At 37.6% G+C, this 13,919-nt stretch overlaps 1 protein-coding gene across 1 annotated transcript; it reads left to right on the top strand.

The window, feature by feature from the left end:
* Positions 1-364: 364 nt before the first annotated feature.
* On the top strand, positions 365-13,000 carry LOC104937237 (trichohyalin-like). The gene is made up of 4 exons (XM_027291824.1): positions 365-672; positions 754-8,091; positions 10,475-11,192; positions 11,918-13,000. The coding sequence occupies exons 1-4, from the start codon at positions 430-432 to the stop codon at positions 11,977-11,979; spliced, it is 8,361 nt and encodes a 2,786-aa protein (XP_027147625.1). The 5' UTR covers positions 365-429; the 3' UTR covers positions 11,980-13,000.
* The last annotated feature ends 919 nt before the right edge of the window (positions 13,001-13,919 follow it).

Genomic DNA, 13,919 nt, shown 5'->3' with positions numbered 1-13,919 from the left:
GACACGATGGAGCCGATTTTGTCTGAGGACAACAGTGAAAAGATTGCATCGGGTGAAGAGAAAATTGCTCAAGAAGCAGATGAGAAGAAGACAGAGGAAGAAATGCCAAGGGATAAAGTGACCATGGAGGAAGACCAAGAAAAGCAGGTGAGGAAAGAGGAAGGAGATCAACATGTTAAAGACTGGAATGAAGAAAAAGAGGACGAGGAGTTGCAACAAGAAGGAGAAAAACAAGAAGTACAAAAGGAAGTAGAGGAGGAAGGAAGGCCAGAAAAAGTGGAGGAGAAGAAGACTGAAGGTGAGAATGAAGAAAAAGCAAACCTGGAGGAGGAACAGGAGGTGCATAGTGGATGTGTACAGAAAGAAACAAATGCTGAAAAACAGGAAGAGGAGAAAGAGAAGAAGAAGGGAGAGAACAAAGACGCTGAAATGGCACAAATGGTGGAGGATGAAAAAGGAGACAAAAAGGTAGAGATAGAAGCAAGAGAGAAAGAGGAGCAAGGAGAGGTAAATGTAGAAGAAGAAAAGGTAAAGGAAAAGGATGAAGAGGACAGACAGCTAGAGGAAGAAATGAAAAAGGGAGAGATAGAGCTTGGGGCTGAAAAGCAAGAAGAAGAAGAGGTGCTTATGGAGGAAGGAAGAGAAGATGAAATAGCAGAGAAAGAAGAGGAAGATGAAGACAGAAACAAGCATGAAAGGGAGAAAGAAGGAAAAGGAAGTGAACATCATGTTGAAAAAGAAAAAGAAGATCAGATGGAGGACAAACAAGAACAAGAACAACAGATTAATGAAAGAGAAGAAGAGTTGGAGGACGAACAGACTGATGAAACAGTAGAAACGAAAGAGGCAGAACAAAAGGAGGCACCAAGAGAAGAAGAACAGACTGAACAGGTAGAAAAGATGGAAGAAACTATAGAAATGGAGACACCCAAAGAAGAACAAGAACAGACTGATGAAACAGGAGAAAAGCTGGAGGAGGAAGACAAAAAAATGGAGGCCCAAAAAGATGAAGGAGAACAGATCGAAAAAGTAAAAAAGATGGAGGAAAAGACGGAAAGGGAGGCACCAAATGAAGAACAACAACAGATTGAAAAAGAAGAAAAGATGGAAGGAACGTCAGAAATGGAGACACTGAAAGAAGAACAAGAACAACTGATTGATGAAACAGGAGAAAAGCTGGAGGAGGAAGACAAAAATGAGGAACCAGAAGAAGAACAAGAGCAACAGGTGAAAGAAGTAGAAAAGATGGAGGAAACAGTAGAAATGGAGACACCAAAGGATGAACTCCAACAGATCGAAGAAGTAGGAAAGATTATAGGAATATCAGAAATGACGACACCGAAAGAAGAACAAGAACAACAGACTAAAGAAGCAGAAAAAATGGAAAATGTGACAGAAACAGAGACACTAAAGGAAGAACAGGAGCTACAGATTGAAGAAAAGATTGAGGAAAAGACAGAAATGGAGACACCAAAAGAAAAGGGACAACAACAAATTGAAGAAGTAGAAAAGATGGAAGATGTGACATCAACAGAAGACAAACAACAGACTGATGAAACAGTAGAAAAGATGGGGGGACAAGAAGGAAAGGAGGAACCAGAAAAATACCAGGAACAACAGATTGAAGAAGTAGAAAAGATGGCATCAAATGAAGAACCAGAACAGCAGATTGAAGAAGTAGAAAATTTCGAGGAAACAAGAGAAAAGGAGGCACAGAAAGATAAAGAAGAACAACAGATTGATGAAACAGGAGAAAAGCTAGAGGAGGAAGACAAAAATGAGGCACTAAAAGAAGAACAAGAGCAACAGGTGGAAGAAGTGGAAAAGATGGAGGAAATAGCAGAAATGGAGACACCTAAGGATGAAGACCAACAGATCGAAGAAGCAGGAAAGATCGAGGCAAAGGCAGAAAAGGAGGCACCAAAAGAAGAACAACAGATTGAAGAAGTAACAAAGAAGGAAAAAACGTCAGAAAAGGAGACACCGAAAGAAGAACAAGAACAACACATTATAGAAGTAGAAAATATTGAAGAACAGACAGAAAAGGAAGCACCAAAAGAAGAAGTACAACAACAGATTGAAGAACTAGAAAAGATGGAGGAAACAGTAGAAATGGAGACATCAAAGAATGAACTCCAACAGATCGAAGAAGTAGAAAAGATGGAGGCAAACACAGAAATGGAGGCACCAAAAGAAGAACAACAACAAATTGAAGAAATAGAAAAGATTGAAGAAACGTCAGAAATGATGACACCGAAAGAACAAGAACAACAGACTAAAGAAGCAGAAAAAATGGAAAATGTGACAGAAACAGAGACACTAAAGGAAGAACATGAGCTACAGATTGAAGAAGTAGAAAAGATGGAAGATGTGACATCAACAGAAGACAAACAAGAAGAAAAACAACAAATTGATGAAACAGTCGAAAAGATGGGGGAAGAAGAAAGAAAGGAGGAATCAAAAAAATACCAGGAACAACAGATTGAAGAAGTAGAAAATATCGAGGAAACAACAGAAAAGAAGGCACCAACAGAAGAACGAGAAGTAGGAAAGGAAGATGCGACAGTAACAGAGGCAACGAAAGAAGAAGAACAGGTGGACGAAAAAGCAGAAGAGATGGAGGAAGAAGAGGCACACAAAAAAGAACAAGAACAAAAAACTAAAGAAATAGAAAAGATGGAGGAAATGACAGCTATGGAGGTACCAAATGAAGAACAAGAGCAACAGGTGGAAGGAGTGGAAAAGATAGTGGAAACCACAGAAAAGGAGTCACAGAAAGAAGAACAAGAACATCAGATTGAAGAAGTAGAAAAGATGGAGGAAATAGTAGAAATGGAGACACTGAAGGAACAAATTGAAGGAGTCGAAAATATTGAAGATGCAACCCTTACGGAAGCAACAAAAGAAGAACAACAACAGACTGATGAAACAGTAGAAAAGATGGAGGAGAAAGAAGAAAAGAAGGCACCAAATGAAGAAGAAGAACAAATTGAAGAAGTAGAAAAGATGGAAGATGTAACAGTAACAGAAGCAACAAAAGAAGAACAAGAAGAGTTAGAAAAAGTAGAAAACATGGAGGAAATGACTGAAATAAAGACACCAGAGGAAGAGCAAGGACAACAGACTGAAGACATGGTAGAAAAGATGGAAGAAACCTCAGAAATGGAGTCACTGAAAGAAGCACAAGAACAACAGATTGAAGAACTAGAAAAGATGGGTGAAACAGTACAAATGGAGACGCCAAAAGAAGAACAAGAACAACACATTGTAGAAGTAGAAAATATTGAGGAAAAGACAGAAACCGAGGCACCAACAGAAGAACAAGAACAGATTGAAGAAGTAGAAACGATCGGGGCAAAGACCGAAAAGGAGGCTCCAAAAAAAGAACAACAGACTGAAACAGTGGAAAAGATGGAAGATGTGACAGTAATGAAAGCAACAAAAGAAGAAGAACAGACTGATGAAAATATTGAAGTAGAAAATATCGAGGAAACAACAGAAAAGGAGGCACTGAAAGATGAAGAAGAGCAGATTGAAGAAGTAGAAAGGGTGGAGAAAGAGAAAGAAATGGAGGCACCATATGAAGAACTAGAACAGCAGATTGAAGAAATAGAAAAGATGGAGGAAACAGCAGAAACTGAGACACCAAAGGAAAAACAAGAACAACAGATTGAAGAAGTAGAAAATATCGAGGAAACGACAGAAAATGAGGCACCGAAAGATGAGGAAGAACAACAGATTGATGAAGTAGAAAAGGTGGAGGAAATGACAGCTATGGAGGCACCAAAAGATGAAGGAGAACTGATTGAAAAACGTGAAAAGATGGGGGAAATGACAGCAATTGAGTCACCAAATGAAGAACAAGAACAACAGATTGAACAAACAGTAGAAATGATGGAGGGAGAAAAAGAAAAGGAGGCACCAACAGAAGAACAAGAACAGGAGATTCAAGAAGTAGGAAAGATGGTAGATGCAACAGTAATGGAGGCAACGAAAGAAGAAGAAAAACAGACTGAACAAACATTAGAAAAGATAGAGGGAGAAGAACAGGAGACACCAAAAGAAGAAGAGGAACAGCAGGTGGAAGAAGCAGAAAAGATGGAGGAAACAGCAGAAATAGAGACTCCAAAGAAAGAACAGGAGCAACAGACTGAAGAATCACAAAATGTCCAGGAAAAGACAGAAATTGAGGTAGAGAAAAAGGAACAAGAACAACAGATTGAAGAAGTAGAAAAGATAGAGGAAGAAAATGAGGCACCAACAGAAGAACAAGAACAACTGATTGAAGAAGTAGAAAAGATGGAAGATGCAACAGTAATAGAGGCAACAAAAGAAGAACAGGTGGAAGAAAAGGCAGAAGAAATTGAGGAGGAAGAAGAAAAAATGGCACTGAAAAAAGAACAAATTGAAGAAGTAGAAAGGATGGAAGAAACAACACAAATGGAGACACAGAAAGATGAAGAAGAACAACAGATTGAAAAACTAGAAACGACGGAGGAAAGGACAGAAATGGAGGCCCCGAAAGATGATGGAGAGCAACAGGTTGAAAAAGAAGTAAAGATCGAGGAAGAAGAAAAAAACGAGGCACCAGCAGAAGAACAAGAGCAAGAAATTCAAGAAGTAGAAAAGATGGAAGATGTGACAGTAATGGAGGCAATGAAAGAACAACAACAGACTGATGAAACAGTAGAAAAGATGGATGAAGAAGAAAAAGAATCAAAAAAAGAACAAGAAAAACAGACTAAAGAAGAAGAAAAGATGGAAGATGCAACAGTAACAGGGGTAATGAAAGAAGAAGAACAACAACATATTGAAGAAGTAGAAAAGATGGAGGGAGAAGAAAAGGAGACACCGAAAGAGGAACAAGAACATGTGGAAGAAGCAGAAAAGATGGAGGAAACAGCAGAAATGGAGACATCAAAGAAAGAACAGGAGCAACAGATTGAGGAAACAGTAGAAAAGATTGAGGTAGACGAAGAAAAGGAGGCACAGAAAGAAGAACAAGAACAACAGATTGAAGAAGTAGAAAAGATCGAGGAAATGACAGATGTGGAGGCACCAACAGAAGAACAAGAACAACAGATTGAAGAAACAGTAGAAGCGATGGAAGATGCGACAGTAACAGAGGCAACAAAAGAAGAAGAACAGCTGGAGGAAAAAGCAGAAGAGATGGAAGATGCAACAGTAATGGAGGCAACGAAAGAACAAGAACAACAGATTGATGAAACAGTAGAAAAGATGGAGGGAGAAGAAAAGGAGACATCGAAAGAGGAACAAGAACAGGTGGAAGAAGCAGAAAAGATGGAGGAAACAGCAGAAATGGAGACATCAAAGAAAGAACAGGAGCAACAGATTGAAGAATCACAAAATGTCCAGGAAAAGACAGAAATTGAGGTAGAGAAAGAAGAACAAGAACAACAGATTGAAAAACTAGATACGATGGAGAAAAGGACAGAAATGGAGGCACCAACAGAAGAACGAGAAGTAGGAAAGGAAGATGCGACAGTAACAGAGGCAACGAAAGAAGAAGAACAGGTGGATGAAAAAGCAGAAGAGATGGAGGAAGAAGAGGCAAACAAAAAAGAACAAGAACAAAAAACTGAAGAAGTAGAAAAGATGGAGGAAACAGCGGAAATGGAGACAATGAAGGAAGAACAACAAGAACAGACTGATGAAGCAGTAGAAAAGATGGAGGAAAAAGAAAAGGACGCACAGAAAGAACAAGAGATTGCCAAAAGAGTAGAAACAATGGAGAAAGAAGAAGAAAAGGTGGCACAGAAAAATGATCAAGAACAACAATTTGAAGAAGTAGAAAGGATGGAGGAAAGGACAGAAATGGAGGCACTGAAAGATGAAGAACAACAGAACGAAACACTAGAAAAGATGGAGGAGGAAGAAGAAAAGGAGGCACCAACAGAAGAACAAGAACAGGAGATTCAAGAAGTAGGAAAGATGGAAGATGCCACAGTAATGGAGGCAACAAAAGAAGAAGAAAAACAGACTGAACAAACATTAGAAAAGATGGAGGAAACAGCAAAAATGGAGACACCAAAGAAAGAACAAGAACAACAGACTGAAGATTCACAAAATCTCCCAGAAAAAACAGAAATTGAGGTAGAGAAAGAAGAACAAGAACAACTGATTGAAGAAACAGTAGAAAAGATGGAGGATGCAACAGTAATAGAGGCAACAAAAGAAGAACAGGTGGAAGAAAAAGCAGAAGAAATTGAGGAGGAAGAAGAAAAGATGGCACCGAAAAAAGAACAAGAACAACAGATTGAAGAAGTAGAAAGAATGGAAGAAACAACACAAATGGAGACACAGAAAGATGAAGAAGAACAACAGATTGAAAAACTAGAAACGATGGAGGAAAGGACAGAAATGGAGGCCCCAAAAGATGATGGACAGCAACAGGTTGAAAAAGAAGTAAAAATCGAGGAAGAAGAAAAAAGCGAGGCACCAGCAGAAGAACAAGAGCAAGAGATTCAAGAAGTAGAAAAGATGGAAGATGTGACAGTAATGGAGGCAATGAAAGAACAACAACAGATTGATGAAACAGTAGAAAAGATGGATGAAGAAGAAAAAGAATTGAAAAAAGAGCAAGAAAAACAGATTGAAGAAGAAGAAAAGATGGAAGATGCGACAGTAACAGGGGTAATGAAAGAAGAAGAACAACAGATTGAAAAAGTACGAAAGATGGAGGGAGAAGAAAAGGAGACACCGAAAGAGGAACAAGAACAACAGGTCGAAGAAGCAGAAAAGATGGAGGAAACAGCAGAAATGGAGACACCAAAGAAAGAACAAGAAGAACAGATTGAGGAAACAGTAGAAAAGATTGAAGTAGAAGAAGAAAAGGAGGCACAGAAAGAAGAACAAGAACAACTGATTGAAGAAATAGAAAAGATGGAAGATGCGACAGTAACAGAGGCAACACAAGAAGAAGAACAGCTGGAGGAAAAAGCAGAAGAGATGGAAGATGCAACAACAATGAAGGCAACGAAAGAACAAGAACAACAGATTGATGAAACAGTAGAAAAGATGGAGGAAGAAGAAAAGGAGACACTGAAAGAACAAGAACAGGTGGAAGAAGCAGAAAAGATTAAGGAAACTGCAGAAATGGAGACATCAAAGAAAGAACAGGAGCAACAGATTGAGGAATCACAAAATGTCCAGGAAAAGACAGAAATTGAGGTAGAGAAAGAAGAACAAGAACAACACATTGAAGAAACAGTAGAAAAGATTGAGGTAGAAGAGGAGACCGAGAAAGAACAAGAACAACAGATTGAGAAAGTAGAAAAAATGGAACATGTAACAGAAACTGAGGCACCGAAAGAAGAAGAAAAACAACAACAGATTGAAGGAGTAGAAAAGATGGAGGAAAGGATAGAAATGGAGGACCCGAAAGAAGAACATGAGCAACAGGTTAAAGAAGTAGAAAAAGTGGAGAAAATTACAGAAATGGAGGCACCAAATGAAGAAGTAGAACAACAGATTGAAAAAGTAGAAAATATCAAGGAAATGACAGAAAAGGATGCACTGAAAGATGAAGAACAACAGATTGAAGAAGTAAAAAAGGTGGAGGAAATGACAGATATAGAGGCACCAAAACATGAAAGAGAATTGATCGAAAATGTTGAAAAGATGGAGGAAATGACAGCAATTGAGTCACCAACAGAAGAACAAGAACAACTGATTGAAGAAGTAGAAAAGACTGAAGATGTGACAGTAACAGATGTAATGAAAGAAGATCAACACATTGAAGGAGTAGAAAAAATGGAGGGAGAAGAAAACGAGACACAGAAAGAGGAACAAGAACAACCAGTGGAAGAAGCAGAAAAGATGGAGGAAACAGCAGTAATGGAGACACCAAAGAAAGAACAGGAGCAACAGATTAAAGAATCACAAAATGTCCAGGAAAAGACAGAAATTGAGGTAGAGAAAGAAGAACAAGAACAACAGATTGAAGAAACAGTAGAAAAGATGGTGGAAATGATAAAAATGAAGGCACTGAAGGATTTAGAACAACAGATCGAAGAAGTAGAAAAGATGGAAGATGTGACAGTAACAGAGGTAATGAAAGAAGATCAACAGATTGAAGAAGTACACAAGATGGAAAAAGATGAAGAAAAAGAGACACTGAAAGAAGAACAAGAACGACCGATTGACGAAGTAGAAAAGATTGAGGAGAAGACAGAAATTGAGATAGAGAAAGAAGAAAAAGAACAACAGATTGAAGAAGTAGAAAATATCCAGGAAAAGACAGAAAAGGAGGCACAGAAAGAAGAACAAGAACAACAGATTGAAGAAGTAGAAAAGATGGAGGAAATGACAGATGTGGAGACACCAACAGAAGAACAAGAACAACAAATTGAAGACACAGTAGAAAAGATGGAAGATGTGACAGTAACAGAGGCAACAAAAGAAGAAGAACAGCTGGAGGAAAAAGCAGAAGAGATGGAAAATGCAACAGTAATGGAGACAACGAAAGAACAAGAACAACAGATTGATGAAACAGTAGAAAAGATGGAGGGAGAAGAAAAGGAGACATCGAAAGAGGAACAAGAACAGGTGGAAGAAGCAGAAAAGATTAAGGAAGCAACAGAAATGGAAGCACCGACAGAAGAACAAGAACAACAAATTGAAGAAAAAGCACAAGAGATGGAAGATGCAACAGTAATGGAGGCAACGAAAGAACAAGAACAACAGACTCATGAAACAGTAGAAAAGATGGAGGGAGAAGAAAAAGAGACACTGAAAGAGGAACAAGAACAACAGGTGGAAGAAGTAGAAAAGATGGAGGAAACAGCAGAAATGGAGACACCAAAGAAAGAACAGGAGCAACAGATTGAAGAATCACAAAATGTCCAGGAAAAGACAGAAATTGAGGTAGAGAAAAAGGAACAAGAACAACAGATTGAAGAAGTTGAAAAGATGGAAGATGTTGAAAAAAAGGAGACACCGAAAGAGGAACAAGAACAGGTGGAAGAAGCAGAAAAGATGGAAAAGAGGAACAAGAACAGGTGGAAGAAGCAGAAAAGATGGAGGAAACAACAGAAATAGAGACACCAAAGAAAGAACAGGAGCAACAGATTGAAGAATCACAAAATGTCCAGGAAAAGACAGAAATTGAGGTAGAGAAAGAAGAACAAGAACAACAGATTGAAGAAACAGTAGAAAAGATTGAGGTAGAAGAAGAAAAAGAGACAGAGCAAGAACAAGAACAACAGATTGAAAAAATGGAACATGTGACAGAAACTGGGGCACTGAAAGAAGAAATACAACAACATATTGAAGAAGTAGAAAAGATGGAGGAAATGATAGAAATGGAGGCACCGAAGGATGAAGAACAACAGATTGAAAAAGTAGACAGGATGGAAGAAGATGAAGAAAAAGAGACACCGAAAGAAGAACAAGAACGGCCAATTGACGAAATAGAAAAGATTGAGAAGACAGAAACTGAGATAAAGAAAGAAGAAAAAGATCAACACATTGAAGAAGTAGATATCCAGGAAAAGACAGAAAAGGAGGCACAGAAAGAAGAACAAGAACAACAGATTGAAGAAGTAGAAAAGATGGAGGAGATGACAGATATGGAGGCAAGAAAAGAAGAACAGGTGGAAGAAAAAGCAGAAGAGATGGAGGTAGAAGAAGAAAAGGAGGCGTCAACAGAAGAACAAGAACAAGAGATACAAGAAGCAGAAAAGATGGAAGATGTGACAGTAATGGAGGCAATGAAAGAACAAGAACAACAGACTGGTGAAACAGTAGAAAAGATGGAGGGAGAAGAAAAGGAGACACCGAAAGTGGAACAAGAACAACAGGTCAAAGAAGTAGAAAAAAATAAAGAAACAGCAGAAATGGAGACACCAAAGAAAGAACAGGAGCAACAGATTGAAGAATCACAAAATGTCCAGGAAAAGACAGAAATTGAGGTAGAGAAAAAAGAACAAGAACAACAGATTGAAGAAACAGTAGAAAAAATGGAAGATGTGACAGTAACAGAGTTAATGAAAGAAGATCAACAGATTGATGAAACAGTAGAAAAGATGGAGGGAGAAGAAAAGGAGACACCGAAAGAACAACAAGAACAACAGATGGAAGAAGCAGTAGAAAATATTGAGGTAGAAGAAGAAAATGAGACAGAGAAAGAACAAGGACAACAGATCGAGGAAGTAGAAAAAATGGAACATGTAACAGAAACTGAGGCACTGAAAGATGAAGAACAACAACAGATTGAAGGAGTAGAAAAGATGGAGGAAAGGATAGAAATAGAGGCACCGAAAGATGAAGAACAACAACAGATTGACGAAGTAGAAAAGATGGAAGATGTGACAGTAACAGATGTAATGAAAGAAGATCAACAGATTGAAGGAGTAGAAAAAATGGAGGAAACAGCAGAAATGGAGACAACGGTCGAAGAAGAACAACAACAGATTGATGAAACAGTAGAAAAGATGGAAGAAGTTGAAAACAGATTGATGAAACAGTAGAAAAGATGGAAGAAGTTGAAGAAACACCGAAAGAGGAACAAGAACAACAGGTGGAAGAAGTAGAAAAGATGGAGGAAACAACAGAAATGGAGACACCACAGGAAGAACAAAATCGACCGATTGACGAAGTAGAAAAGACAGAAATTGAGATAGAGAAAGAAGAACAACAACAACACACTGAAGAAGTAGAAAAGATGGAGGGAATGACAGAAAAGGAGCCACCAGAAGAAGAACAAGAACAACAGGTGGAAGAAAAAGCAGAAAAGATGGAGGAGAGAGAAGAAAAAGAGGCAGAGAAAGAAGAACAAGAACAACAGATTGATGGAAAAGAGGAAAGAGCACTACCGTCATCACCTCCAGAGTCTGAACTTGCTGGAACGCTGAGTCTTGATGGCGCAGAAACAGGTAATGAAGCTCCCAGAGTCCTCACAGATGAAGAGAATGATTCAGGCGCTGCCAAAAACCACAAGGACATTTATCCCACGTCAGTGAGCAGCGACAATGAGGCGGAGGGAGCTTCAACCCAAACTCAAGCTGATTCTCTCACAGATACAAATCTACCTTCAGTCGATGCTCATCTGAATCTGACGGATCCTACAGAGGTGGAGATACAGAATTTGGAGGAACACGAACAGACTGAAACGTCAGAGACATCAACTCCTGCTCCAGGACAAGTTGACATCCAAGATATTACACCTGAAGGTAACCATGATCTAGACTCTTAAAGCACTACTTATAGATCACTTTCACCTCCAACCTTATCACCATACAGTGATTTAAATGAAAAATATGACCGATCCTTCAAATTCAACCTTCGGGAGGTAAATGTAAAATTTGCCAATTTAGATTTCCTTAATTTAAATGAATCAAAACTTCAGCCAACAAGTGTTTAGTTGTTTTGACACGATATGATTTATTTCTACTTATGTCTGTTCTTTCACTTGATCAAGTTACAATATGCTAACTTTTGATTATGAATTATTCATGAATGTGAATGTGATAACTAATCAATTTAAGTTGTTCTGACAAAATACATTGAGTTAATGAGTAAATGTATGTTTAAAGGGTTAAACCAGTTTATTTGAGGTCAAATAGAACAAAATGAACCCAAATAACAATACAATAAGTCTAATTAGTAAGAGCAATAAGCTGCTGCAAATCCTAAGTTATTTGTTGTTGTATGTGCCTAAATGTCTAGCTGGAAGTTTTACACTTTGTGTTATAGTTTGCAGTGAAGAGATGATATTACGTAACTACAGCAGCAATCTGGCTGGAACACAATTACTTACAGTTGAGATTCAGGGCACAGAGTTAATTCATTCATTAAAATCTAATTAAAATTCCACAAGACTGACTCAACTGCCAAATTGACGATGAAAAAACCTCCATAGAGCCAAAGAAATCACATGCTTTAATCTTTGGACCAGGCAGCAAGGCACCCGGTCTGACCCAAAACTCAGCCGACATAATAAACTGTGGAATCCTGTGATGGAAGTGAAGGAAGACAAAGGAGACAAAGAGGAGGAAGGAGGTCAAAGCACTCATAAGATGAACGCCGAGGTGGATGCAACAGGCGACAAGAAGAGCAGCAGCCATCAGTCATCAAAGTACAAATCTGTGTCCTACAGGAAGATCCGGAGAGGAAATACCAGACAGAGGATTGATGAGTTTGAGTCCATGATGAACTTGTGATCAAACCCTGAATACCAGAGGATTTGGATCTGTCTTAGCTTTTTGTGATCCTGTGCTTGTGGTTGATTCCCCCTAGTGGTAACATATAGAGAAAAGTAGTGGACCCAGGTCAGACATATATTAAATGTCCACTCGTGGCAGTGACAGTGAGGACTTAAGGCAGGGAAGGGCTGTATTGTTCATCTTTCCACTTTTGTGCATGAAGCGACACAAATAGAATAAACTTTATTTAGCACTTTACAAATTTTGATGATGATGAATGAATCTTCAAACACAAATTTGAGACTCGAATAGGTTACAATAAAAAGATTATGTCTTGCCCACTGAAATTTAAAACTGATCAATGTTATACTTTATTTTTATGCTTTTACTCAAGGTATTTCCATGAAGAGAGACATTGCACGTGACCAATATGATGGTACATAAATGTTAGAAGAATCATAAATGAGAGAACAGAGTGATGTGATTAATTTGATAATAACCACTGTATTTTATTTATTGTTGAATTTAATGATATTTCATGAACTTACTAAGAGAGTTTTGTTTTGTGTATGCTATTTCTCAGTGGTATGCAGCAAAATCAGTAAATACTAATTAACTAGTTAAATCCACTGCAGCAGTTATTGGTCTATATGGGTTTCTAAGTAGTTTTGATACAGTACTTACTGACATTCTCTTACTTTAATTATTTTCTTCTGTGTGTTAAGCTCATTGAGAGAATTGCCTGGCTACTTTGAAGAATGTATTTTTCCATATTATGCTTTGTTTACCACATAATTCCACGTGTGTTATTTCATAGTTTTGATGTCTTAAGTGTTAATCTACAATGAAGAAAATAATAAAAAAACATTGAATGAGAAGGTGTGTCCAAACTTTTGACTGGTATAGACAGCAAAATGCAGTTTAGCATCTAACCAGGAGCGCAAAAGGCAGTGAAGTGCAGATATGACCTCAAGATCAATTTCTCGAAATAACAACTGTTGTCATCATAGGATAAGGAAGAGGATTTGTTTTCCTGAGATAACAACATAATCACTTTGAGATCTCGAGAAAACAGGAAAACATACAATGTAGCAATGTCAGAGGAGCAGAAGAATGTTGCAATTGCAAAGATTTAATATGCTAGACTATTCTTTTGTTTTCCTGAGATCTCAAATTAATTATGGATTTATCTCAGCGAAACAATGTTTCGTAATCTTGAGACCTTGAGAAAACAAATGAAATTAACTCCTTATCACAAGAAAACAGAAGAAATAAAATGTATGAATGATCCAACAATATCAGACAACAAAGTCTGATATAAGTAGATATAAGTACATGAATATATATTTAGAATGAACGTGTCTTACAAGTAACTGTAGGGATTGCATTGGTGCAGGTAGAAGTATAAAATATACAGTGTATGTTAATAGTAAGACATTATATACAGAATAAACAGCTTATGGTGTGTACACTAGATAAAATATGTACAATATAGACGTGGGCAGTACTATAACACGCATTTATATATGTGTTATATGTATTTAAATAAATACATAAAAACTAAAATATATATTAAAACACAAACATGGTCAATCACTTTTTGAAGTTGTTGCACATTATTTAACTGTAAATTTGATCTTTTATATACCTTTAATACTTTTACTTGTTTACATATGTTGTTTTTGTTTTTTTGTATATTGGAGTTTTGTAAAAACAAAAATAATTTCCCTTTGGGATTTATTAAAGTATTTCTGA

The sequence above is a fragment of the Larimichthys crocea genome, chromosome XIX (assembly GCF_000972845.2).
Source record: "Larimichthys crocea isolate SSNF chromosome XIX, L_crocea_2.0, whole genome shotgun sequence".
Lineage (NCBI taxonomy): Eukaryota > Metazoa > Chordata > Actinopteri > Sciaenidae > Larimichthys > Larimichthys crocea.
The sequence above is the reverse complement of the archived record's forward strand: the minus strand, read 5'-3'. Positions and strand labels throughout refer to the sequence as shown.

Excerpts from the sequence above, each read along its gene's own strand:
- LOC104937237 (XM_027291824.1), top strand. The coding sequence starts at position 430 with ATGGCACAAATGGTGGAGGATGAAAAAGGAGACAAAAAGGTAGAGATA. Across the intron at positions 8,092-10,474 it reads TAATGAAAGAAGATCAACAG|ATTGATGAAACAGTAGAAAA; the intron begins ATTGAAGAAGTA and ends AGTTGAAAACAG. Across the intron at positions 11,193-11,917 it reads CCAAGATATTACACCTGAAG|GCAGCAAGGCACCCGGTCTG; the intron begins GTAACCATGATC and ends TCTTTGGACCAG.